Genomic DNA, 26599 nt, shown 5'->3' with positions numbered 1-26599 from the left:
CTATAGTATGTAGATAATAAAGTTGAAAAAAGGTGAACAACATTTTTACAGACCTATAGATACGTTGAGGCTGGGTGTGACAAGGAATGGCTGGGAGGGGAGGGGACAGGCAAGAGACCCCTTGACGTGAGTGACATTGAGTTGGTCATGCCCACCCAGTCATATGACCATGAAGTCACTCCCACCATCACATGACCAAGCCACACCCACAAAATAAGCCACTACACAGAACCAGTAGTAAAAAATTTTAGAACCATCCCTGAGGATATGGAATATCCATGCTTTCTTATTTCAATTTCTCACTATTCAGGTTAATTGGATGATCTCTGGGAGTTTTTTGATCAATTTGGAGCCCTGGTTTGGAGCTATTAGCAGAGCAGAGAGCAAATCAGGTATTATCAGGCACTTAGCAAAGGCAAGGACAAAACTTACATCGATTGTAGAAATAGTTATCTGCCCAGAGGATTGCTAGGAGGTGCTGACTTTTTATTACTGAGAAAGAGTGCTACTGAAAACATTATAGACACCCAACATCCTAGCATCTGATATAGTATCACCATGTTACAATGTGGAAAACCTGGGAAATGTGCCATGTGCTGTAAATCAGCAGATGAAGACTATCTAGCAAAAATGTCTTGCATAGAGTCCTGAAGAGGTGGAGAATTTGTATGTAGAGGAGAAATTACAAATACTTGTTTCTTGTAGAGCATCTCATTTTGAGGAGCAGATACAGCGAATATTGCATGCATTGTAATTGTGGAAAGCAAATGTGCCGACTTCAGTTTGATGGCATTAATTATTCTATGATTGGGAAGCTGCAATAACAAACACTATTTAAAAGCAACTCCTGCAGCTATATTTAATGGAAGAGGGCCAAAAAATGGCAAAAATGCTTTTATATAATAATGCCATTTTTCAACTCTTCTTCACCTTGTATTTCTACATTTTTTCACGTATTAGCTATTCATAAAATACCTTTACTAAAGAACTTTGAAGCTTTATTTCAAATCATAAGTTGGTCCCACTTCCAAATGTTGCTACTAACTATAAACATTTAATATTGATGCCAGAAAATTAAAATAGCTGTATGTATGGAGAGGCAAATAGAACCTATAAACTAAGAATTTAGTTGTCTGAAACTATGATTCTATAGAGACTATATCTGTAATATTCAGAAAGACAGCAAATTTATGAAGAAACTTTTTATTGTAGACCATGTTACATTGGAAAGAAGTACAAACAGAAACAAGTAAACACACCAGCTTATCATTAAATGTTCCATGTAATGCATGTGACTCTTAATCTTTCCCTTTCTGCCCTTTTTCTATTTGTACTAATTTGAAAGCAAAGGCCAGATTGATTATTTGAAGTCATCTCTGCCTACCTGATTAAAACAATTTGACATTATAGAGCCAAAGAAGGCTGGGGGAAAGTATTGGTTCCATGAATTTCAGAGTTGCTCCCACTCATTGCAGGGCTGAACACAGCTCCTACGTTTTTCCTGTAATTCTGAATTTTTATGAACATAAACACAGTGTGGTATTTCAAGAATAGAACTGAAAGAAAAAAAAAATAGAGCAAGTGCATATTTTCATAACTAGGAAGTCTCTATTATTGGCAAATGTTCATTTATGGCACATTTTAAGTAAGAGTTTGGAAAAGAGGACAAGAAAAAGTAGTTTGCAGATAGACACAGCATTATTAAGACACTGTTTGCTTATTGCTTTTAAAGATTCCAAGACATGTTAAATACTGACAACTACCTGATAAAGACAATTATCTGCTTCTGTAGTTAGTAGCAAGTTAACAAAAGAGAAACAGTGAGCAAGGATAAGTAAGATCATGAAAAATATGAGGGTGAGAGAAAGATTGCTATTTTACTCCAACAGTAGAGAATATGAACTGTTGGGTTCTTGATGTTCTGACCTTATTTCCCTGCAGATATTTCCTGCACTGATATTACCTTACCTGATAGCAAAATGTCTGCAGAAATATAATATTTTAGAAAGATAAAACTCTTCTTATCCTACAATACAGATTAAAAAATCCCAAAATCCAGATAAGGAATGTCTATAAACTCATTTTGCTTTCATTCTAGTGCCCCAGTTGACCTCTTGTACCTTGTCAATTTCTTTTTTCTGTTTGTGCTAAATTACAAAGAATGCTAAAATTACTAGAAAATGGATGCAGAGAACTGCAATTTGCAGATATGAAAAGGTATAACCTTATTTTTATAATACCAGCTAAAATGCCTACCTTATCCAAGAATGTATCTTTTTTATACAAAGGTGAAGCAATTCTGTTATTCATAATAAACTGGTAAGTTTACATTTGATTTTCTGAGACAAATATGGATAGCAAGGTATAGTTTAGTAAATTAACTTGAGGCAGATGACATAAATGAGAGACCAATTTAGACCACTTTAATATTTAAATTTAATACTTGACTAGGACATCCAACCTCTGTTTAGCCACATACACCTTGTACCTTCTTCCGAGTTCACAAATAAAGTGGAATTGCAAGTTCTTACACTCTTCATTTAGTTATATCTAACCTTTTATTTTTGTAAACAAAATTAGGTCCAGCAAAAATCTTTTAGAAACAATTTAATTGCATTAGAATATATTATCTGTTCAGATTTAAATGGGAGACATCCATGTGACTTCTCCACAGAGTTAAAACTAGAAATGTATGAATCCTTGAAGTATTTTTTGCTTTGATCATAGCCATGACTGACTTTGGCTGTTTTGCAAAGTGTTCAGGGATCTGTAGTTCCAAAGATTCAGCCTAGCCAAGCTTCCATGCCATTTGAGGGCTTTTAAGAGGCAATACTAGATCTTCTGGTCTAACCTGAAGGTTTGATTAGAGGCAAATTGAACATCTTGGGTTTTTTTGAATCATAACCATAATACTGACCACTGTAAATAGTTTAAGAAGTAAGCTACAGCAGCACCATTCACATTTATCACCAGAAACAGTGAAAAAAGGAAACATTTAAAACCAATTTCTTTCCACAAAAATAATTTTTTAATTTCTTTGGTGAAGTAGCAGCTGTAGTTCCACTGACTGAATATATTAATATTCAATTTTCCAGTGAGTTGGCTGTTCACAGGTTTTCTCATCATCTCCACAAAATCTGTTGTAAGTTGTTTTGGGGTCAAATCCCAGAATTTCTCTTTCCTCATGAATGCGGAAAGAAAATGTTGAGACTGAGGTTCCTATAAAATATCTGTGAAGAGAAAATATCAATGGATAAAGAAACATATTCCTAAAAATTTTGCTATCAGTTTTCTATAATCCATTATTTATTTATTTGTAAAATTTATTGACCACCCATTTTATCTCAGGGTAACCCCATTAATTCTATGCGAATAATAAAATAATTCAGTCTTACCAAATATATACGTTTTAGATTTATCCATATATCCATCAATACAAAATAATAAAGTGACCATGTTAAAAAAAATAAATAGACCAATCACAATGAATCAAAGCACTACAACCAAGAGTATCAATTCCTACTTCAAATGCTCTCTGAAGTCTCATTTTGAATAGCCTGTGGAAAGCTGATAGTGTAGAAACAAGCAAATACAAGTACAGGGGTTAGTATGTATCAGTTAGCACCCAGACCACCACATTCTGGATTGTTTCTGGGTAGTCTTCAAATGTATATCTGTAGTCTTACTGTATATAAGAGTCCAGGAATAAGGTAAGGGAGTCTCTTGTGGATTTTACCCTGCTAATTGTTGCCAACTCTAGGATGGGGGGAATGCATTGAGCCAGCACTCTCCAAAGACTTGTCTGTGGTTATGTTGCCAGCATGATATCATGGAGTTCTGTTACCTTCCCACTGAAGTAGTACCTGTTTATCTGCTCATACTTGCATGGGTTTTTAACTGCAAGATGGCAGCAGCTGGGACAAATGTGTGTGTGTGTGAGAAAGGGGGGGGAGGAAGATACCTGGCATGTGCACATATCCATTGGTCAATAATTGCTATTCCTCCATCTTTGTAGAGCTCCATTTCCTCCCAAGTAGGTTCAAATCTCACCATCTCTGGAAGAAGTGCTTTTAATTCTTCAACCTCTAGAAAAATACACTCAATCAACATTTTTCAAGTGGCAAATTTCATCTTATCTCTACTTATATTAAAACAAACTATCTTTTTGCTTATTTAAGGATTTAAATAAGAGGAAAATGATGCAGCAAAGTTCTGTATTAATATTTCCCCCCGCTTTTTCATTGTATAATGTATACTTTTTTCTTCTTTTTCTTTTTTTTTAAATGCTTTTTAAAAATTATATTGCTAAAGTTTGGAACCTTTCAATCAATGAAGATCTATGGATATATCAAAGTTGGACTGTTCCAAAAAAGGCTAATGATGTACTTATGGAAGAATATTTGAACACACGACTCTAAATGTTGTCTTAACAAATATGGTACAGATACAGGGGTGGGTTCTAAATTTTTTTACTAACGGTTCTGTGGGCGTGGCTTATTTTGTGGGTGTGGCTTGGTGGGGGGGGTAATGTGACTGGGTGGGCATGGCCAACTTTTTTTTTTTAACTTTTAAAAGCATTTTTTCTACAACAAGGGTTTGCAGAAATAATGCTTTTAAAAGCCTCTGAGATCCCAGCTGAGCTGCACGATCATCAGAGGCTTTTTTTTTTTACTTTTAAAAGCATTTTTTCGGCAGAAGAGGTTGTAGAAAAAATGCTTTTAAAAGTTAAAAAAAAAAAAGCCTCTGATGAGGTGGGCGGAGTAAGCGAGTGGCGACTGGGCCGGGGACCGGTTTGGGGGTGTGGCCAGCCAATGTTATTACCGGTTCTCCGAACTACTACAAATTTTTACTACCGGTTCTTGCAAATCGGTGCGAACTGGGAGCAACCCAACACTGTACAGGTAATCCTCAATTTATGACCAGTTGCTTAGCAGCCATTCGAAGTTATGATGGAGTCCCCCAAAGCTACTTATAATTCAGTTTCAAACTTATGGCAGCTGTAGTGCCCCTGCAGTTATGTGCACAAAATTTGGGTGGTTTCACCCTTATGACTGACCTCCGCCTACCTCCCTCCCATCCTGCCCCACCAAGTCTCCACAGGGTCCCTCACATTGGTGCAAAATTGGAGAAGGGGTGCAGCTGGGCATCGTAAAGAAGGTGTGCTATTGGCTTCAAATAGCAATAGCAATAGCACTTAGACTTACTATATACCATTTCACAGTGCTTTCCAGCCCTCTCTAAGCAGTTTACAGAGTCAGCATATTGCCCCCAACAATCTGGGTCCTCATTTTACCGACCTTGGAAGGATGGAAGGCTGAGTCAACCTTGAGCCTGGTGAGATTTGATTTGCCAAACTACTGGCAGCCGGTGATCAGCAGAAGTAGCCTGCAGTACTGCATTCTAACCACTGCGCCACTGCGGTTCAAATATTCCTAATCTCAGTATCTCCATGACTTCTACACAGAATAGGTAGTAAAGGATGGCATGTTTTCTAATGGAAGAAACTGAAATATTCATATCTTTGAATGATATTAAAACAAAAATTGACAATCTCAAATTGTGGAAGAAAATAATCCAGAACTACAAAGAGAAAAGGATGTAAGTTATCAGACTAACATATAGCAGTTGTTTGAACATTCTCCTAATTCAAACACAAATGTTTTAAGAATTTTACAACCTTCACTGGTAGCATTTCAAAGCAATGAACCAGCTGAATGAAAAGAGGTGGTTGCACCAAAAGTGATTATATAGTCATTGTATGCAAAACTAAACAAGCCGTTTAGATTTGCATCCAAAATCTGGATTCTAATTCAGCTTTTTTCCTAGTCATCTCTTCACAAGGTGAATTTCACTTACATTACAAGCTCCTCTTTGCTACTTAAATTGATAAATATGAGGAGGTATTTCTCACAAATTAATCCATAAGAATTAATAGAGTCTTTCATGACAGTGAACCTTTCATGACTTATTTCCGTGTTTCCCCGGAATTAAGACCCTGTCTTATATTTTTTTGAACCCTGAAATAAGCGCTTGGCTTTATTGCCATGCACTCAAAAGCCCGATTGGGCTTATTATCAGGGGATGTCCTATTTTGGGGAAAACAGGGTAAATAAAATCAAACAAGACTAGATAGAATGTGAGTGACCATTAGGTGTCCATGGATGAAACTCCTTTACATTAACACAGCTGAAGAAGGCTGCAATTTATCAAGTGTAGGACATAAAGAAAAGCATCAATGTATTTTTAAATACATTCAATAGCTAAAACAATTGTTGGAGTGAGCATATAACAAAGCACAGCCACTAGCAGCATATTTCCTCACTGTTAACTGTGGATATCATCATCATGAACATGATCATGATCATCATCTTAGCCACTATCTATCCACTTTAAGATAAAGGCCACTTCTGCATGTTTTCAACCAATACAGTCCTGGGTTTTCTTTTGCCAATCGCCAATATCCATAACTGTGGATATAAACACTACAAATAAAGACAACATTCCCCTCCTTCAGCTTATCCATTTATTTGGTTTTCCATTTATTTTGATAGAAATCAGCTCTTGCCAACAGTTTGCTGTTTTCTCTCTCTTTATTTTTGAGAATGAAGAGACTATATTATTTCAATTTATACTCTGCTCAGAGAATCTGCTGGGGTAAAATGTATGTACATTTGGACAGGGCTGCCAAAGAACATGTCAACACTTGTGGTGAATTTACAGTCAAATACTTTCAGAAGAATCAGTGAATTCATTTAAACCGGAGTATAAAAACGTATTTCTGAAACTTCATGATTGATGACTACAGCACTCTGCCTGTTTTCAAAGATAGGACTTATGTTTTAGGTCTCACCCTCTAATTTTTCTACTATAGAAAATGCAGGATGGCCAAGATACTTCTCCCTGCTAAGATATATAGATTGAATAAACAATCTTCTTCTGGCCAAGATCTCTTAAAACAAAAGGCCCTATATGAACAATTCCTGTGATGAAAAAGAGAAAACATGAAAGCAGCACAGTCCCAGTTCTGCAAAGCTATTATGACTAAGAAATCTTCCCCTTTTTTGATGCTTAGTATGTTTGATTGAAGGCTTGCTCCTATTATGTAATTTTATTCTTCCAGAAACATGGGAAAGATATTTCAAGAACTTAGACAGCAAGGTTGATGCTGCTAGCAATTTATCCAATGATTTGAAAAACCTACTTGCATTAGTTGAATTTGCCAAGCTGGTGGATTTGATTGGCTAACTGAAACTGGAGGTGGCACCGGATGTGACCCGATTCCACTGGATATGATAAAGAGAAATGTGGACTGATGGTCTTTATATTAGCAACTGTCTTTACAGATATTGATCAAATTGGGCAAATCCCCACAGATTGGAATGTTGCAATTACTGTACTTATCTATAAGAAAAGCAATAGAAAAGGTCCTTCAAATTATAAGCCAATGTTCGCTTGCAATGGAAGATTCACAACAGTTGGAGAAGGATAAGCTCTTGGTCGAAAAGTACTCTGATTTCAGAAAGAATTGATTGGCCACTGACCAATGTATGTATAGTCTTGCAACACTTGGTGGAAAAGTATTTTTCTGTCTGTAACCTCTTCTTATGCAGCTTTTATTGATTTAAAATAAATCATTTTCATTCCATTTCATGTTATATTTAGCGGGAGAAATGGAATGCTTCCTCTACAGATAAGAAGTTTTTATATCAAATTCATTTATAGTAGGAAAACACATCTGAGTGAGTCAGACATAATGCCACAAAAAGTATCTGGTTCATCAAGATCTTTTTTTTATTGCAATATTATATTTGACTCACGTAGATGTGTTTATTTAGTTGGTAAAATTACCAACTTAATCCAATCTTAATTAAAAGGAAAAGGGAATCAAGCAAGGCTACATTTTAGCCTTGTTCCATTTGTTCATCTTCTTAGATGAACAAATGACCTTAGCATCCTAGTTGACCATTTGGACAACTTGAACCACCATCCCCCAGAAGATAGCCAAAACATGCATCTGTACTTTTTTTTATGCTGATCATGCCGTAATCCCCTCTAGGACCTCCGCTAGCTTTAGGAGAGCACTGAGAGTCCCTGTTCAATACTGCAAAGATCACCAACTAGAGATAAATTATTTCTATTTATGATGCTTGCCAGAAGGTCTAAAATCTATTTCTGCCAGATCAGTAAGCGTTGTATGTGCAAGTCTCATGCTTTAAATACCTGGGAGAGATATTTAATACCTTAGGCAGTCGAAGGGCACACAAAAGCCATGCTGCCTGAGTGCACAAAAAAACTTCAACAGTTATTTTGCGATTCCACTGAATGGGGTGAGGGGGGGGATGTTGACTTCCAGCTGCCCTTAAATTATTTCAAGTTAAATCTTTGATCTAGCTCAGGGGTGTCAAACTTGATTTCATTGAGAGCCGCATCAAGGCTGTGGTTGACCTTGGGGGGGGGCATGCCGACTGGGTGGATGTGGCCAACTGGGTGGGCGTGGCCAGCTTGATGCCACTCCCCAAACTGCTGGCATGTTTCCTTCTGCACTGGGTAGACTGGGCTGAAGCCAATAGGCCACAGCCCAGTAACTGGCTGCAGCCCACAAATTGGGGACCCCAATCTACATAACACCATTGTTAAAATATTTCCAGATCACCCAGACATTTTGATGTATCGCTCATATTTTTAGGAGTAAACATATAATGGCAAATTAAAATTGCCAAAACCAGTCCAGTACACTCTATTGTTACTGGCAATTGAACCCAGTAGCTTAAGTGGGGATCCTGCTGGATAGCAGGGCGACCAGTAAACCACCAACAATTAATTTCCTTAACCTCCAAGAGACCTTGCCTAAGATGATCTGCAGCGGAGAATTCCTAAGAGACTGTAAGGAACTATGGATGACAACAGCCACTTCTCCTCCTTTTCCTGAGGTCATGACTGAGGCAAAACCATAAACTAGGGCAAAATTTATTGGGGCAGCAGGTAAATCAGGAACATAGTAGTTCCTGCAAAATGGGGCCTCTGACAATTGGTGGTGGCTGATAGAATAGAGATTCTCACCCCCAGGTCACCCATTATCTTGGGTTTTAACTTTTCTATTCAATTTTTTTTTAAACTTATAATTGTTTTAGCACTTTTTAACTCTTTATTATATTGTAAGCTGTCCAGTGTTGCTGTATTAGTAAGATGAATGGCCTAGAAATTTAATACATAAAAATAAATAAATAAATAAAGTTAGCAATTCTTCTTCTTCTTAGATTGGTTGGCGTTTTTTTTGTAATTGTTAATTACTTTTATATGTTTTTTATATGCTGCTTAAGCTGCATTGGAAGCCAATTTGCTTCCAAGTTCAATATGTTGCCACCTATGTTCTTTAATGGCATGGGACCATGTTACATATGAAATCATCTTCATCCCATTACATCAGCCTGTCTCACCTGATCAAGCAGGGAAGTTATGTTACGGACCCCATCAACCAAGATTCAGGAAAAGGTAAGGTGGGCCCTCACTCTCCTGGCCTTTGGGATAGATTTGAAAACATGACTCTGCTGCCTTGCTTGGGGCTCACAGAGAAACACGCAGCCATGAGGCTGGTTAGCTCCCTAAAGCTCTCTCCACACTTTTTAAGTAACTTTTAACATTGAAGTTGAATCATCCCTGCCAGTTTTTAAATTTTATATACTGTTTTTATATTTTATTATTTTATTTGTATATCGCCAAGAATCCCTCTGTGAGAGAGATGGGCGGTTTCAAAATTTGGTAATATAAATGAACAAGTAAGTACATTTTTCTTATTGGCTTTCTACTAATTTGTTTTATATAACCTACCTGTTTTATACACTGTTTAGAATATTTTACCGAGGTAAATTTTGTTGTGGTACTAGTTTTAGCTGTTTCTTCTCTTTCTACTTAGTCTTGGTTTGTCTATCATATATTTTTATAGAGTTGCTTTTTAAATTATCCTGATTTTTAATACCAACTGTTTACCTTTTCAGACTGGTCTTTTACTGTACAGATAATTCTTGGTTTACAACCACCCATTTAGTAAGACAGCACTTAAAGAGAGCGACTTATGAGTGGTCTACCAAGTTGCAGCCGTTGTAGTGTTCCTGCAGTCATATGATCGCAGTTTGGGCCCTTGGCAACTGGTTTACAATTACGACAGTTGCAGCATTCTGCAGGCATGTGATTGCCATCTGCAACCTTCCCTTCCAGCTTTCCACAAAGTCAATGGAGAAACCAGCAGGATGTTGCATGTTGCTCCCATTACTTTTTCACCTGCCCATGCCCACAGAGGACATCCATCCATCTGTACTCTGTGCTCCTGTCCACCGCACCCATCTGCATTCCACAGCATCTATCCATGAACCTGACATATTTGCAGTTCTCACTTGCAGTTCTTATTCACTGGTCAGCTTGCCTGGGATTCCTGCCTCTTCTCACTTTCAACTCATGAAGTCCTAAAGTTACAAAGGAAACTGGGAATGCTGGGATTGCCATTGCTAAGCAATCCAGTCCCAATTGCTGTCACGACCCAAGGACTACCTGTAATTCAAGTTCAACAGGTACTGGAGAGGGGCTGACCAAGCCAGGGGGAGGAATCAGGTAGGGGGAGGAGTCAGGTAGGGAATTAGTTACATAGGCATAAGCGGACAAGCTCTGCCCCCCAACCACGCAATGCCATTGAACCTTATCTAATCTGGCCTAAATGCAAATTGCCAGTCTGGGAAGAGTCCTGCAAAGTAGGCATGAGCAATAAAGTAGCTGATTGAACTCTTCACATGTGTATCTAGTTGTTTGGACCTGGCAATAGTAAACAGATAAAACAGCACTGTCCTACTTTCCAGCAAGTGGTATTCAGAGGCACTGTGCTTCTAATATTGGAAGTAGAAATAACTAACATGGGATTAAGTTATTTGAAGGACTGCCTCGTGTCAGTTATATCTACCTGACCCATGAGTACTGGGAGAAGCAGCATGTTGCAGGTCTTCAAAAGAATGTCATCCGACGGAAGCCAGGAAGCCAGCCTTTTCTGCCATGGCACTCACCCTTTGGAACATTGTTCCCTTGGAACTAAGATTGGTCCTAACCCTACTGGTCTTTAAGAAGGCCCTGAAGACATGGCTCTGCCAGCAAGCTTGGGTATCCAATTTTTAAATTGTTTTGTTGAGCTTGGTGCAAGAATGGACTATGGCCACTGACTAAGTATGCTTTTGTTTTCTAAGTAGTTTCTGGTGTTTTATATGTTTCCATATTGGTTTTTTAACTTTTTTATTGGATTGTCATTTTAATTGGTCAGTGACTAGATCGACAGACAGACAGACAACCGTTGTGAGTTTCCCAGAATCACTTTGGTGAGATGAGCAGCCATACAAATCAAATCAAATCAAATCAAATAATAATAAAGAAATCAATAAAGAAAGAAAGAGCACTAGTGCATTACCTAGCATGAATTTTTCTATTTCCCTATTAAAATTGATCCAGGTGGGTAAGAATGCATTTCAGAGTGTTTACTTTTATCTTTCTTAGATTTTCTGATGTTCAGCTTTCCTGGATAATTCTGGATGCTAATATTATCAGGAGTTAAACCTTTTTCTTTACATTTATACGTGACACATATAATTTTATATAGAATTACCCGTATTATGTAATGGAAACCTACCTACTAGCCCCTTTTCTACAATAAAAAGTTGTAAATTTTGAATCTTTCATTACAAGGAAATTGCTAAACCATGCTAAATTTTGTTGTCCATTACTATACTTTTTTCTGTTCTGCAGCATTAAGTTTTAGAATATACAATATAAAATAAAGTTATAAGTGGATTGAATGTTACAGACTGAATCTCACTAAAGAATATTGCAGATCATTGTCTCATTAAATCATTAATTTCTCTATAGTTTTGTTTTCAAAAGAAATAAAACTATGATCATTCTCAACATGGCATGCCGCAAAGAGGGGGCTGCGGGGTTTTTTAAAATTGTCCTTGTTTAAACTTTTAAGGGGTTCTGGGAGGGGGGAGGGGGGTGGGATTGGAATTAGGATTGTGGGTTTGGGGGATAACCCACTAGGGGGAGAGTCGGGCTTGGCCAGGACGTTCGGCGGGGGTGGTGGGGGATCCGGAGGGGGTCGAGCTGGTCCAGACTATGCTTTCACCATCGGTACTGTGTGTGGGAGGGGTAGATATGGCGGGAGCAGGGGGCCATATCATGTTAAGGGAGCACGCACCCGCTGTCTTCAAGCGGTAGAGTGCTCCGGCCCCCAAGGCTCCACCCGTTCTCCAGGTAGTACAACCTTCAGGGCCCGGGCCTTCGTCTGATGTTGTGCAACGCCAGGTCTGTAGTAAATAAAGCCCCCCTCATCTGTGATCTTGTTTACGAGGGGGGAGCGGACCTGGCGGGTATTACGGAGACCTGGTTGGGCCCAGAGGGAGGGGTCCCTCTGGTAGAAATGTGCCCACCAGGTTTCCACGCATTCCATCAGCCAAGGTCACAGGGGAGGGGTGGGGGAGTAGCGGTTATTATTAGAGAAGGCCTTAGGCCGAGGGAGACCACTGTACCTCAGACAGCTGGTTGTGAGTCCCTCCTTGTGAAGTGGGGCCACGGGGTTCAGATGGGTTTGCTGATCACGTACCTGGCTCCCTGCCACGTGGCGGCAGCCCTGCCCGAGCTACTCAACGTTATTGCCGCGGTGGCGGTTGATACCCCCAGACTTATGGTCATGGGGGATTTCAACCTGCCATCCGTGGGTGAGGCGTCTGAGGTGGCTCGGGAGTTCATGGCTTCCATGACGGCCATGGACCTGACCCAACTAATTCATGGCCCTACGCACACGGGGGGAAACACACTGGACTTGGTTTTTGTCTCTGGACAGTGGTTGAGTGATCTCGAGATAGGGGATATAGTCATCGAGCCTTTGTCATGGTCAGATCACTCGCTCCTTCGCCTTGACCTTCGAACCGCAGCACCCCACCGCAGGGAGGCGGAACCGGTAAGATGGTACCGCCCCAGGCGCCTGATGGAACCTGATAGGTTCCAGATGGAGCTTGGGCCAATCCCGGAGGTTCTGGCTCACGCCTCATCTGGGGACCTAGTGGCCGCCTGGGATAGGGCGGCTGCTGGAGCCCTGGATCGAGTCGTGCCTTTGCGGCCTCTGACCCGGCGCCGATCTCGCCTGGCTCCTTGGTTCACCGAGGAGCTGAGGGAGATGAAGCGCCGGAAAAGACGCCTAGAGAGCTGTTGGAGGGCTAGTCTTTCTGAATCTGACCGAACACTGGTAAGATCTCATATTAGGAGTTACCTAGTGGCGATAAAAGCAGCAAAATGTACTCATTTTACTGCTCTTATTGCGTCATCAGATAATCGCCCGGCCACCCTGTTTAGGGTGACCCGCTCCCTGCTCCACCAGGAAGCGCGGGAGGACCCCTTGGAGGGAAGAGCCGAGGATTTTGTTCAGTATCTGTATGACAAAATCACTCAGATTCGGGCAGGTCTGGACTCTGACGGGATAGATCCAGCGAGGGTGACGGAGACAGGTCTTGAGACTGTTATCTGGGATGAGTTTGATCCTGTGACCCCAGATGACGTGGACAGGATTCTGGGTAGATTGAACGCGACCACATGTTTGTTGGACCCGTGTCCCTCCTGGTTAGTGCTGGCTTCCCGGGAGGTGACGCGAGGCTGGCTCCAGGGGATTATAAATGCTTCGTTGGGTGAGGGTGTCTTTCCCGCCGCCTTGAAAGAGGCGGTGGTGAGGCCTCTCCTCAAGAAGCCTTCCCTGGACCCGGCAGTATTGGCTAATTATCGTCCAGTCTCCAACCTTTGCTTCGTTGCGAAGGTTGTTGAGAGTGTGGTTGCGCGACAGCTACCCCAGTACCTGGATGAAGCGTCGTATCTAGATCCGTTCCAGTCGGGCTTCAGGCCTGGGTACAGCACGGAAACGGCATTGATCGCGTTGGTTGATGATCTCTGGAGGGCTCGGGACAGGGGTTGTTCCTCTGTCCTGGTCCTGTTAGACCTCTCAGCGGCTTTTGATACCATCGACCATGGTATCATGCTGCACCGGCTGGAAGGGTTGGGGGTGGGAGGCACCATTTTACGGTGGTTCTCTTCCTTTCTCTCTGACCGGTCGCAGTCTGTGTTGACAGGGGGGCAGAGATCGACCCCAAGGCCCCTTATATGTGGGGTGCCGCAGGGATCGGTTCTCTCGCCCCTTCTGTTCAACATTTATGTAAAGCCGCTGGGCGAGATCATCCGTGCTTTCGGGGTGAAGTACCATCTGTACGCTGATGACACCCAGCTGTACATCTCCACCCCGGACCACCCCAACGATGCCCTTGAAGTGATGTCCCAGTGCCTGGAGGCCGTGCGGATCTGGATGGGGAGAAACGGGCTCAGGCTCAACCCATCCAAGACCGAGTGGCTGTGGTTTCCGACGTCCCGATATAGTCAGCTGGCGCCATCGCTGGCTATTGGGGGCGAATCATTGGCCCCCACGGAAAGGGCTCGTAACTTGGGCGTCCTCCTGGACTCACGGCTGTCTTTAGAAGAGCACTTGACGCCCGTGACCGGGAGGATTTTTCATCAGGTTCGCCTGATTCGCCAGTTGCGTCCCTTTCTAGATCGGGACTCGTTACGCACAGTCACTCATGCCCTCGTCACCTCTCGTCTGGACTATTGTAATGCTCTCTACATGGGGCTCCCCTTGAGGTGCACCCGGAGGCTCCAACTGGCGCAGAGTGCGGCCGCGCGGGTGGTTATGGGAGCAACATGGAGCTCCCATGTAACACCTATCCTGCGCGAGCTGCACTGGCTCCCGGTGATCTTCCGGGTGCGCTTCAAGGTTCTGGTTACCACCTTTAAAGCGCTCCATGGCTTGGGACCTGGTTACTTACGGGACCGCCTACTACCATCAACAGCCTCCCACCGACCAGTACGCTCCCACAGAGAGGGGCTCCTCCAGGTGCCGTCGGCCAAACAATGTCGGCTGTCGGCCCCTAGGGGGAGAGCCTTCTCTGTGGGGGCACCGACAATCTGGAATGAGCTCCCCCCAGAGATACGGAGGATTCCGGATCTGCGCACCTTCCGCCGCGAGTTGAAGACGCTTTTATTTCATCAGGCTGGCCTCGCCTAAATCTTCTCCCTTTTAAGTGTAAATTCTAAATTTTTAATGGATTTTAAAATATGGGTATTTTAAATTGGGTATTAATTCAGCCAAATTTATTTAATTCATTTTATTCGATTTTAAATTTTGTATATCTATGTGTTTTATTTCATGGCTGTGCACCGCCCTGAGTCCTTCGGGAGTAGGGCGGTATAGAAATTCAATAAATAAAATAAAAATAAAATAAACAGTTTGTTGAATTGCAATAGCGGCAACAAAAGCAAAACACAACAGAAACTGCATGATTAATCTCCTGAAGGAGTTGGCACTGTAGTGATAACTTATGAATAATTAAATGATTATGATTTTATCTTTGGCACAGATTCATGTGCACAATAAATGAACAGATTTTGTTTGTAGCAGAATGTAAAATATTTTGCTAATTAGAGAGAAAAATACATACCCTGCACGATGGCATCAGTAGCTACAAAAACCTTCTCCAGCTTGTACAACTTTTTGAGGTTGTGGATTTTCTTAACGGCTCCCTGAATGCTGGGCACATCACTTCTGTGACCCCAGATGAAGTCTTTTCGTCTGAGATGAACACCAAGATATGGGCCACCAATGGCTGTGCCCAGTTTTACCTAGCACATAAGAACCAGTACATGCTGAAACTGAAATAAAATGGCATTGATTCAGTAAGAATATATCTCTACTCTTGAACATATTTTCTGTAACACTGCTTAGGGATAAATTTGATATATTTGATAAAGTTTTCAATATTCATAAATTGTCAATGTACATACTGGATTTGTATACAAGTTTTTAACAATAGGTTCAACTAGGAAACTCTGTATATTGCTCCCAAATATATAAAAATATATATTAAATAGAGAAATCTTTTATATCCTTTATCTATATGGAGAACAATTCTATACTTGAAGATTTTATGTGCTTACAGCACATGCATCTACTTAGACCTATGTATACGTAATATATGTATATTATTTATTATGTAAACCACTTTCAATTGTGAGAAGTAAGGGTAATGTAAATTTGTCACAATCAGTTGCTAGTAAGAAAGGGCAAGTGATATTGCTGTCCACTCTTCAGCAATGCAGGCACTTCTACCCAGGCATACTCTTATCAGTTAAGTGCAATTGGGATGTGTTCAGATATGTTGTTCTTCATATAAGTCTTCAATGGTAACAGGCCTAAATATATTGCCTTTGATAGAAGAATGAATCCTTCAGCAGATGTATTTCCAGAGCTGAAAGCCATACAGATTCTTCTTTTATGAATCCAGCAGTATGTGCCACATTACTCAAAGTTCTTATCAACAGAGTGATATCTTTTGAATTAAGGCTGTCTATCTCATTTCTTGTAAGCATTATACGAACCCTTCTTGCAAGTATCTATCAGGCATAGGCAGGGGTGAAATTCAGCAGATTCTGACAGGTTCTGGAGAACTGGTAGCATCTATTATTGGATAAACCTCATTTTAGAAGTTTAAAATGTTATTAGATAGATAAAACACTCTCTCCTTGTTGTAATTATAACTGCAACATAACTGATAGCAGTCTGTTTTTCCTATTTCATGATAACATGTTCTTAAGATAGATCCTTTTTTTAATAAACCAAGTAAATAAACTATCTTTCTCAAACAGTATAATTCCTTCTTGAGCTATTTTTCTGTCAAGAGCATAAACACCCAAAGGAAAAGGAGTCACATATAATGAACTTCTAGGATTAATTAAAGTTTTAAATGAAATACACAGCAGCCTAGCAATTTATATCCTGTTTCAAAAGAAGAAAAGTTTATTTGGTTATCATAGGGACACAGATTAGAGCCTACATTTATGTAGCCCAGGACAAGAGTGGCAGGCGTAGGCAGCCTTTGATGACTGGGATTAACGTTTTTTAAGTATTTGCAGGCTACTTGTATGCAATGGTGCTGCGTGAGACTGAGATCTTCTGTCCCCACCCTGGAATAGGGAGGAGTGTCAATTTGTGATGTATGCATTACATGAAACCTGACATTTTAAAACTCTATTTTTTCATCATTTTTCATCTCAAGATGATAGGAAAGCATGCCACTAATGTTTGGTCCATTATAGTTGGAAAACTTAGAGCAACTGAAGTTGCCCTGACTGTTCATCACATTTTGTTTATTGTACCATTCACTTTCAGGGATAGTGCATGTCTTCAACAATAGGAATGATGTTTTGGTAACACATTAATGTTGAGTCATTGCTATTTTTTCATCAGTTATTACTCATACATTACTCATAAATCCCAACTCCATACATCAATAGAAAATCAAAGAAGGTATATGATCATTGAGGGTATAAATAAAACCATTGGACTTATTCCCTTTTCATTATTGAAGAAATAAGTAAAGAATATTTTACTACTGTACATGGTCAGTCTTGCTGCTCTTGAATTGGGTCAGTTTTCAGGTTGTAGGCGATTCAGGATAGAAACGAGCCATGAGATTAATTTATGAGCCTCTCCTTTTCTCCTTTTAACTATAATTCCTGTCGGAATTTTATTATGATTTTTAAATTAAGTTTGACTTAATTATTTCTTTTTAAATATCTACTTCATTATATCACTGAAATAGGGTGAGATCCTTCCATAGAAATATAAGCAGTACTGAGAAAATTTGGAGCAAGCAGAAGAAATATTTAGTACATTCTTCATCCATAACTTATTAATCCAGTGCTCACTTTCTATATCTTACAGTTTAAGCCATCTACCTGAATTTTAGTGACCAGTGAACATAAAAAACCCGAAGGCCTGCAATATTGTTAAAATGAAAATCAATCTGTACATTACTTAAACTACATTACCTTCATATTTCTCCAATCTTCAGGGTACCATGTTTTGTCCTTTTCATCAGAAGAATTTAAATATTTAGCTCTAAACATGTCTCCCACCACACGGAGGTGTTTGGCGAACACCATACTTCGACGAGTCTGTTTGACATAAAAATGTTATTGAGAACTAGTTTATTTATTTCAGCATAATTAGAAAGGTCTCCTAGAATACCCAAAATTACAGGAAAATGAAACTGAAAGAATTGTTTTATCAGTAAGGCTGATAGAAGTGTTAGTTTTAGAGTTGGTTAAAAAAAAATAGTGGTTTCATGTTAAAAATCATGGATGACCAAACTTTTCGCTTGCCTGAGCCACACCAAATGAACAGGAATTGTCCTGAGCTACATATAAAATATGTAATATAATTATTGTATATAAATCACATAATAATGTTAAATGTTTATAATATTCTGGGCCGTATTATTACCTGTCCAAGGCTCCATTTGGCCCTTAGATCATGGGTTGGACATGCCTGTGTTAAATTGCAGTTCATTACATTAGCAATTACAAATAAATATATTAATCTAAGAACAATTTAAACAACAAGCATGCAGTAGGACATGTTTGGACAAATTAGAAGTTCTAATAACTGATGAAGAAAAAAGATCTCCTTTTAATGGAAACACTTCAATTTTTATGGGAATGCTTAAAGGAATTCAACTGAAAAAAGCAGAAAAATTCAGGTGTAATACGTATCTTCTGTTTATACAATACAAGGTTCTAATTAGCAATAGTAAAAGTACCTAGACTTATATACCATAACATAGTGTTTTACAGCATTCAGTGTCAGCTTATTGCTCTCAACAATCTGGGTCTTCATTTTACCAACCCTGGAAGGATGGAAGGCTGAGTAAACCTTGAGCTTGTCAGGATTGAACTCCAGGATGTGGGCAGAGTTAGCCTGCAATACTGCATTCTAACCACTGCGCCACCATTTGTGACACAAATGAAAGATGCACTGAATGCAGAATACTACAGGCATTTTCTTAAATGGATTTTAATTACCGGTACATTTTAGCAGATATCCCCTGAATCCCTCAAAGCACATTTTGAATTTTTATGAGTTATAGAATAAAATCAAATTATTACTACTAAGATATGGTTAATTACAAGCAGCTGCTAAGGCTAATGCTTAGCTAATCATAGAATGGGAGGATTTGGTTCTCATAAATAAAAATAATATTTAACAGATTGTGTATTAAAAATGACTATTCCATTATTATGCAGATAATATATATTATTCTCACATTCCAGTAGTCTTTACCACCATAATGATCATGAAGAAGATGTTCAGCTCTGTCTAACATCACTGACCTATTAAAATGAAAAAACTAAGTAAGGTAAAGATACATTAAGATAGTTTTCCTCTGTGAACTCCACAAGTATATGCATCGATGGCATTTTCTTAATAACAGTATGGAAGTGGATTTACTTTTCAGGGATCTTTTTTAAACTTTCCAATCTAGCCTACAGCCCTGCTACTTCATGCTCTCCCATCTAAATTAAAACCAGGATGGATTCCAAACTGCTGTTTTAAACTTTAATTTCAAACTTAAAGCTGACTTACTTAACTTTAAACTGATAAGGTCTTTCAATAAATTTGAAATATTTCCCACACCTTCTACTATCCAGAACATACTTGCTAACTTACTTATTAACTAGTTTGCTTAACTTTTCAACAAAAGTATACTACAATAAATATAAATTTCAAAACTGATTAAAGAAATAGGACTTCATACATCTATATTCTCCTTGTCATTATCTTAATCTGGGCAAAACAGGTTTTGAATGAAGTTACTTTAAATAGGCTTACAGAATGTGTCCAAAATCTGGAACCCATGACTCCTGAGTGAATGATATACATGGCAATACTGCTTACTTCAATATAATGTATTTCTGATGATACATTTCCAAACACCCATTGCTTTCAGCCAGTATACTTAACAGTATGGAATGGTTGGCAGTGGTGAAATTCAAAATTTTTCCCTACTGGTTCTGTGGGCGTGGCTTGATGGGCATGGCTTTGTGGGCATGTGACTGGATGGGCATGGCTGCACAACTGATTCAAACACAATGTAAAAGCAGCTGGACTTCACACAAAATGGCCCCTGCAACAAGCAGGAACCTCACAGACAATCAGGCACAGCTGATTGTCTCACACCTGATTGGTAGTAAAAAATTGCTAAAAATAAGTTTAAAAAAAAGTTCCAACTATCGGGCGGCACAACTGATTGTTGTACTTTTTAAAGCATTTTTAACTACCGGTTCAGGCGAACAGTAGCAATTATTACTACCGGTTCGGGAACCAGCCCAAACTGATAGCACTTCACCCCTGAATGGTGGGCTTTGGAACTCACTCTGATCATAGGCTGTCCATCCTGTTTAAGTGTCCAATCCATTGATGCAGATTTTTACTTTGAAGCATTTGAAACTAAATTTGAAAAATAAATACCCAAGTCTAACAAGCATTTTAGCTATATGGTAAAGTTTCATCTTTACCATATAGCTAAATTCAACTTCTCTAAGAAAAACTATTTCTGATATTAACTACAATTTAAAATTCCAACAGTACACTTTTTCTCATTGTTAAAGGAATTACAAATGGAAGTCAACTTTTGTTGCAGAATATAAAGTGCTCTTTATAAGTGCTTCAGAATTTGTAGGTGCTCCAACATTGGAGGTTTTTAAGAGACTGGACAATTTGTCTGAAATGGTATAAGGTTTCCAGCCTGGGCAGGAGGTTGGACTAGAAGACCTCCAAGGTCCCTTTCAACTCTGTTATTCTGTTATAACCATAAGACAGATTCAAAAATCCAAAAGATGCTCCTCAGCTTCAATTTCTGATTTATATTCTTTTCCCTTTACAGTAGTTGTAAATTGGGATAATAAATACTCTCAACGTTAGTAAATTTGATGCATGAGAAAACATAAAATTCCCCATTTTCTTCTTCTAAGCTAAAATAATATGGCAAATATGTTTTAATAAAAATATTTTTTAATAAAAAAATTAATTCAGGAAGTCTCACCTGCTGGATAAATTCAAAAGCAAAGGCGCTACAATAGAAGCAGAACCTTGGACAGATAAACAAACCACCTTAAGGCCCCGAGTTTCTTCATAACCCCAGAACCATCCCCTATAGAAACAAGAAGCGTTAATAGTTTCATGAATACAAAGTAGTAATAAATCTGAAATAAATCTTGATAATAACTCAATATAAGTTGATAACTCTTGTTAGAATGTTATGGCATGAAGTAAAAACATTCAGTGAAAATTGTAGTACTACTTTAATATTTTATTAAAATAAAAACTTTAAAAATTCTTTAATAATGGATAACAATAAATCAGTTGAAGATAATAGTGAATATGGGTAAAAACAAACAAAACTGCATTACAAACAAAAATACTGTATGAGCTTTAAACAAAAATTAAAACAAGAACGAACAGAAAAGTCTAATTTCACTTTTTTAAAAATTACTATCCATTCTCTGAAAACAGTACAAATTTGAATCAACTGAGAAGACGTTGGTTCCTATTTTTAGGAAGCATACTACATGAATCACATTTCTTTTATATTCTTCTTTGGTTTTGCATATCTTCCCCTGTCCATTATTTCCCCAACTTTTTGTAGATAAAACTGCTGTTACCTATTTCACATGGATTTATTTTTTTCCTTTTTGTAATTCATTAAGGCAATTAAATGGAAGATGACCACACTGAGGAAAGATGTTATATAAAGAAAATTGTTTATTAAAAACAGTCAAATTTAAATAATTAACTAGTGTCACTTTCATTTTGCTTTCTGATATGATCATGGTAGAAGAACTGTTTTGGCTTCCAAATGGACAAGATGGAGAAGTAAAAAGCCAGTGATAGGAGAAAAAGAAGGCTGCAATTTGTGGAACATGGATGCTAGTAAGAGAGTCTGTAAGTTGGGCTGAAATTTTATCTTTTCAGTTTTTGGAATGTATTTTTAAAAGCTGTATTAAGTCTGTTTTAAGGCTAATAGTTTCACGTTTCATATCATAAAACAACAGGAAATTGTGTTTCACAATTAAATTACCATGATGAAATTAAGAGTGCTATGAGGGGGCTCTCAGATTTATTTTGGGGACAATACATAGATGTGGAATTTCATATTACTGATCTTTGATTTGGATTGTGAATTGCTTAGGAACAGACTTGACGAATTATAAAAATCTGTAAACTGCTGCAACCATTGGCTATCAGCAGGGAGTTATTATCTAGAGAATGTATCTCCTATACAACGCTGTTTCCATTTATCTATCAATATAAGAAGATGAGGACTTTTAACACCCCAATAGCCTACACTCATCCCTCCCTGTTGCTCTGCTTATTCTGTGGCTTTGGGCCCTACTGGCTAAGATTTTGGAACTAGAAGTTCATCTTCTCAGTTATGATACTTTTACCCTGATATGTTCTTCTAAGGAGAGTTATTCTAAGTATTGCTTGAATTTTGACTTTAGTTGTAGTACACATATCCCAAGAGTCCAATTTTGAATTCTGAAATGTTTTTCACTCTTTTTCTCAAATACTTCCCTCCTCCCCAGAAAACATGGTTGGAAATCATTTTTAATTAGAGACTATGTTAATATAACAATATAAAGATTAGTATACCTGTAGTATTTATCTTTGTCTGTTGAATACATATGTTGGTCAATACATGGTCTCTCATCAATCTTCTCCTCCCATGTCCCCTCTTTCCATCCTTCAGCATAGTTTTGCAGGACATATATCTCATCAATAAAAGGACCACCGGACTCTGAGTAACAATTCAACATAGATCAGTACACAAATATAAGCATATATCTCACTACAGATAATAGATGTACAATCATAATGAAGGCATTGTAGCCAGTAGATATGAAGTAGTACCACTGATTGTAAAATAGTTGTCTTATACTTTTTGGAATGGAGGTTTGAATAGAAGAATTTGAAATGGACCTATGTATGTTTACGGGGAGAGCCAAATAACTTACATCAGAAAGAAAATTCCAAAGCATTTGAAAAGTTAATAAAATTGTACTCTCTCTCCCCCCCCCCACATGTAATAACAAGCCTGTAATACTAAATTCTTGAACTTTGCTGCAATCATTGTGCTTTTCAACAGTGCAAATATATACCAAAAAGTTTTAAATGGGGAATGCATACGATTGTACTGAAAAAGTTAAAAGATAAGCATAGCGTTTGAATGCTGAAATAGTATCTTAATACAGCTCACCTATCTTAATGCATAGAAAAAGCCAGATTAAACTATACTAAGATTTCATATCATTAATGCTTTTAAAGCATATTTTACCTGCAAGAAATTGTTCATACTCAATAATATGTATGTTTTTATTGAGGCTTGGCACATCAAAAAATTTGGACCAAGGAATTTGGACTTGATTAATTGTAGGAGTTTGCCAATGATAAAGACGTCCCCATGGAGGCAGAACCAACACCCATGCTTCAGTCTTCAATAAGGTCTTCAGAAGAGATGCAATTCGTATGTATACATCTCTACGTAGGTTGAAACCTTCAGGTGGATTAACATCATACAAAAGATACCTAAAGAAAAGAAATAATATTACAAATAAACTATTGTTAAACCATGATTTATAATCATTTCAATTTTAAAGCAGAGAAAAAGCTAAGCAACTATATTTTGGAAGGATTCTGAATTCAGATATTTTGAAAAGAGTGGTTGAATATAATGACAGCTGCTCTGACATTCTATGATGGCTTATCTTTATGTAACATCTACTGTATGATATAAAAATAAATATCTGTTGTTATATAAAAATCACTGCATTTCTTTTTATGCTTTCATGCTTTTTTCTTCTTAGTGCTAAGAAAGCTCCTAATAAACAATTTTTGTGTATACTCAAGAAGGATTGTCATTGTCTGGGTGTGCTTTGGTATAGAGATATTTTGCACTAAAACAAGCTAATTAAGTCTATGTTTCCTAACCTTGTCCATAATTGTTATAAAAACAATTTTCTTTTTCGCCATTTAAAATCTCACTCTTTGTGACTATTCAATAATCCTAACTAAGGTTTAAACAGTATTATTGTGTGGTATTGAGTCATATATATAGTATAATTAGTAAATATCTTGTACTGCAAATAGTGACATGCTATTTTCACTACTGAATGAAACATTGTTCCTGTGTTTACCTATGCTCATCAAAGGGTTTAAGAGCCTCTTCTTAAATATAACATGCTAAAAGCTCTTTGTCATTTACTGTTTTATCCAGTTAGTCTACAATATCTTGTCCTTGGGATTATACTAGGGATGAGCCCAAGAAATAGCCTGTGCTTTCTCTTCCCACCCCACCCCCTCAAATCCTGCTATCTCCTCTGATTACAACTTTACAGCAAAGTACTAGTTCAAAACCACTAGGTATCCTATTCCTCTCAATAAGCCTGGCTTTCATGAGTATTTAATTCTCTTTGTGGCATTCTTGGTGCTTCCTGAGCTTGGCTATTTGCTTCCAGACATTTGTTACCCAAACAGATAAATAGCAGTATGAAGTGAGTGTACAGTACAAGCTACTGCATACAAACAGTAATTCAATCTAAACCACCTCCTTTAAATATGCACTGTATGTCTATATTATATAAGGTAAGAGTTACTATGTTAATACAGGTAGTCCTTGAGTTATAACAGTTCATTTAGTGACCGTTCAAAGTTATAATGGCACTGAAAAAAGTGAGTTATGGCCTTGTACTTCCCTCAGCCTTTTTCACTTACAATTATTGCAGCATTCCCATAGTCACATAATCACAATGCAGATGCTTGGTAACTGATTCATATTTATGATGGTTGCAGTGTCCCAAGGTCATGTGATCACATTTTGTGTCCTTCTGGTAAGAAAAGTCAATGGGGAAGCTGGATTCACTTAACAACTATGTAACTAACTTAATAACTGCAGTGATTCACTTAACAACTGTGGCAAGAAAAGTCACAAAATGGGGCAAAATTCACTTAACAAATATCTCATTTAGCAACAGAAAATTTGGGCTCAATTGTGGTCATAAGTCGAGGACTACCCGTACTTCTTGGGAGATACGTTTAAATTAGCTGTTATGCACAAACACCTCCAACCCAGCTATTATTGGCAGAGGCAATTCTGGGGATGAGATGTGGAGATGGAAAGCAGGTGAATCTCATCAGGTCTTTAAAACTTCCTCAATAGATCAACAACATTAAACAAAACAGTCTAAATCAGAAAGAACGGTGACTTTTGAAAGGGTTGTTAAAAGTTTCCCTCATTGGGGAAATGGTCAGGAACCAGAGAACAAAGAGGCTGAGCGGGGGAACCGGATCAGACCCTGAGGAATTAAAGCCACCAAGCAGGGCAAGAAGCCACAAGCCGGAGCAAGCTCGGCCGCGCTCTCGCATCCCCACAAACCTACGCTGGGAGCCCTCCTTCGGCCTTCTTCGCTGCAAAAAGGGAAGCGGCCGAAGAATGCGGCCTGGGCTCCCTCAGTCTCAAGGGATGACCTAAGCTCCTCGCCTCCGCGACCCATCAGTCAAGGAAGTGCGGGCGGGCTGCAAACGCGCCCTTCGGGCCCGGCGCTTGCGCTGCTTCTCTCACCGTCTGAAAGGCGCCGCCACGGCAGCGGCGGGCAGGGAGGAGGCGCTGTGGCCCGCCTGGAAGGCTTCGAAGGGCGCCTGGGCGGCGGCGAGAACCAAAAAAACGAGGACGGCAGACAAGCGGAGAAATCCCGAGCTCCAGCGCAGCGCCATCTGTGGCTTCTGCTAAGGGGCGGGTTCAGTTGGGCTGGAGGCGGGCAGAGAAGGTCCGATGCAAAACCTGGCTTGAATTTTGGAAGACGAGGCTGTTGTGCTTGAGGGAGAAATGGGCATGCATCGGCGTTTTCGAGTGCAGGATTTTCAACCGTAACCCACTATACGGAATCCATTTTACAGCTGTTTCTTCTTCTCTTCTGGGACAGTTATAAAGGGAGAACTGCAGGGTTCCTTTAAGTAGTTAGTGTAGAACGCGCTTACGGAGCTGTGATGATTTTCACTATTGTTTTGTTCCCTTCTGGGAAAAAATAACCAACAGCAACATTTGGAACAGTGTGACTCATCATAGAGGGGTTATAATTGTGACCTTCAGTGAAAGAAGATATTGTTGGGTTCTCTTTTGGGTGTGCAACAGTTTGGTTGGGTTGGTTGGAAGAGACAAACAGAGCTTTGTTCCTAAAGTGGTTCAAGTACCTGGCCAACACAGTTTTCAAGAGGGAGCAGCAGCAGTGATGGTGAAGGTAGAATATGAAGCAGGAGGAACTTTCAAAGCGTTTTGCTGGCCTGATTGCCACCAGGCTTGAAATTCTGGGCTTAAACAATTTAGAACTATGCCACCTTCGGTCTGACCTAAGCATAATACATAAAATTATCTGCTACAATGTCCTACCTGTCAATGACTATTTCAGCTTCAATCACAATACACCAGCACACAATAGATACAAATTTAAGGTAAACCGCTCCAAACTTGATTGCAAAAAATACAACTTCAGCAACAGTGTGGTCAATACCTGGAAATCTTTACCTGACTCTGTGGTTTCATCCCCAAACCCCCACAACTTTAACAGTAGACTGTCTACTGTT

General features: G+C 39.0%; 1 protein-coding gene across 2 annotated transcripts; it reads right to left on the bottom strand.

The window, feature by feature from the left end:
* Positions 1-1187: 1187 nt before the first annotated feature.
* On the bottom strand, positions 1188-25763 carry POFUT2 (protein O-fucosyltransferase 2). 2 transcript variants are annotated; one of them, XM_087882213.1, is made up of 9 exons: positions 25581-25763; positions 23298-23548; positions 22616-22760; positions 21006-21113; positions 19227-19293; positions 17953-18078; positions 15564-15744; positions 3962-4085; positions 1188-3230 (listed from the first exon to the last, which is right to left on the bottom strand). In XM_087882213.1, the coding sequence occupies exons 1-9, from the start codon at positions 25730-25732 to the stop codon at positions 3077-3079; spliced, it is 1308 nt and encodes a 435-aa protein (XP_087738339.1). In that variant the 5' UTR covers positions 25733-25763; the 3' UTR covers positions 1188-3076. The 2 variants fall into 2 exon arrangements, with proteins under 2 accessions (XP_087738339.1, XP_087738340.1); XM_087882214.1 differs by having other exon boundaries at positions 25487-25590.
* Positions 25764-26599: the final 836 nt, after the last annotated feature.

The sequence above is a fragment of the Pantherophis guttatus genome, chromosome 1 (assembly GCF_059756535.1).
Source record: "Pantherophis guttatus breed Tessera chromosome 1, ASM5975653v1, whole genome shotgun sequence".
NCBI classification, from domain to species: Eukaryota; Metazoa; Chordata; class Lepidosauria; order Squamata; family Colubridae; genus Pantherophis; species Pantherophis guttatus.
This window is presented reverse-complemented; position numbering and strand designations above follow the sequence as displayed.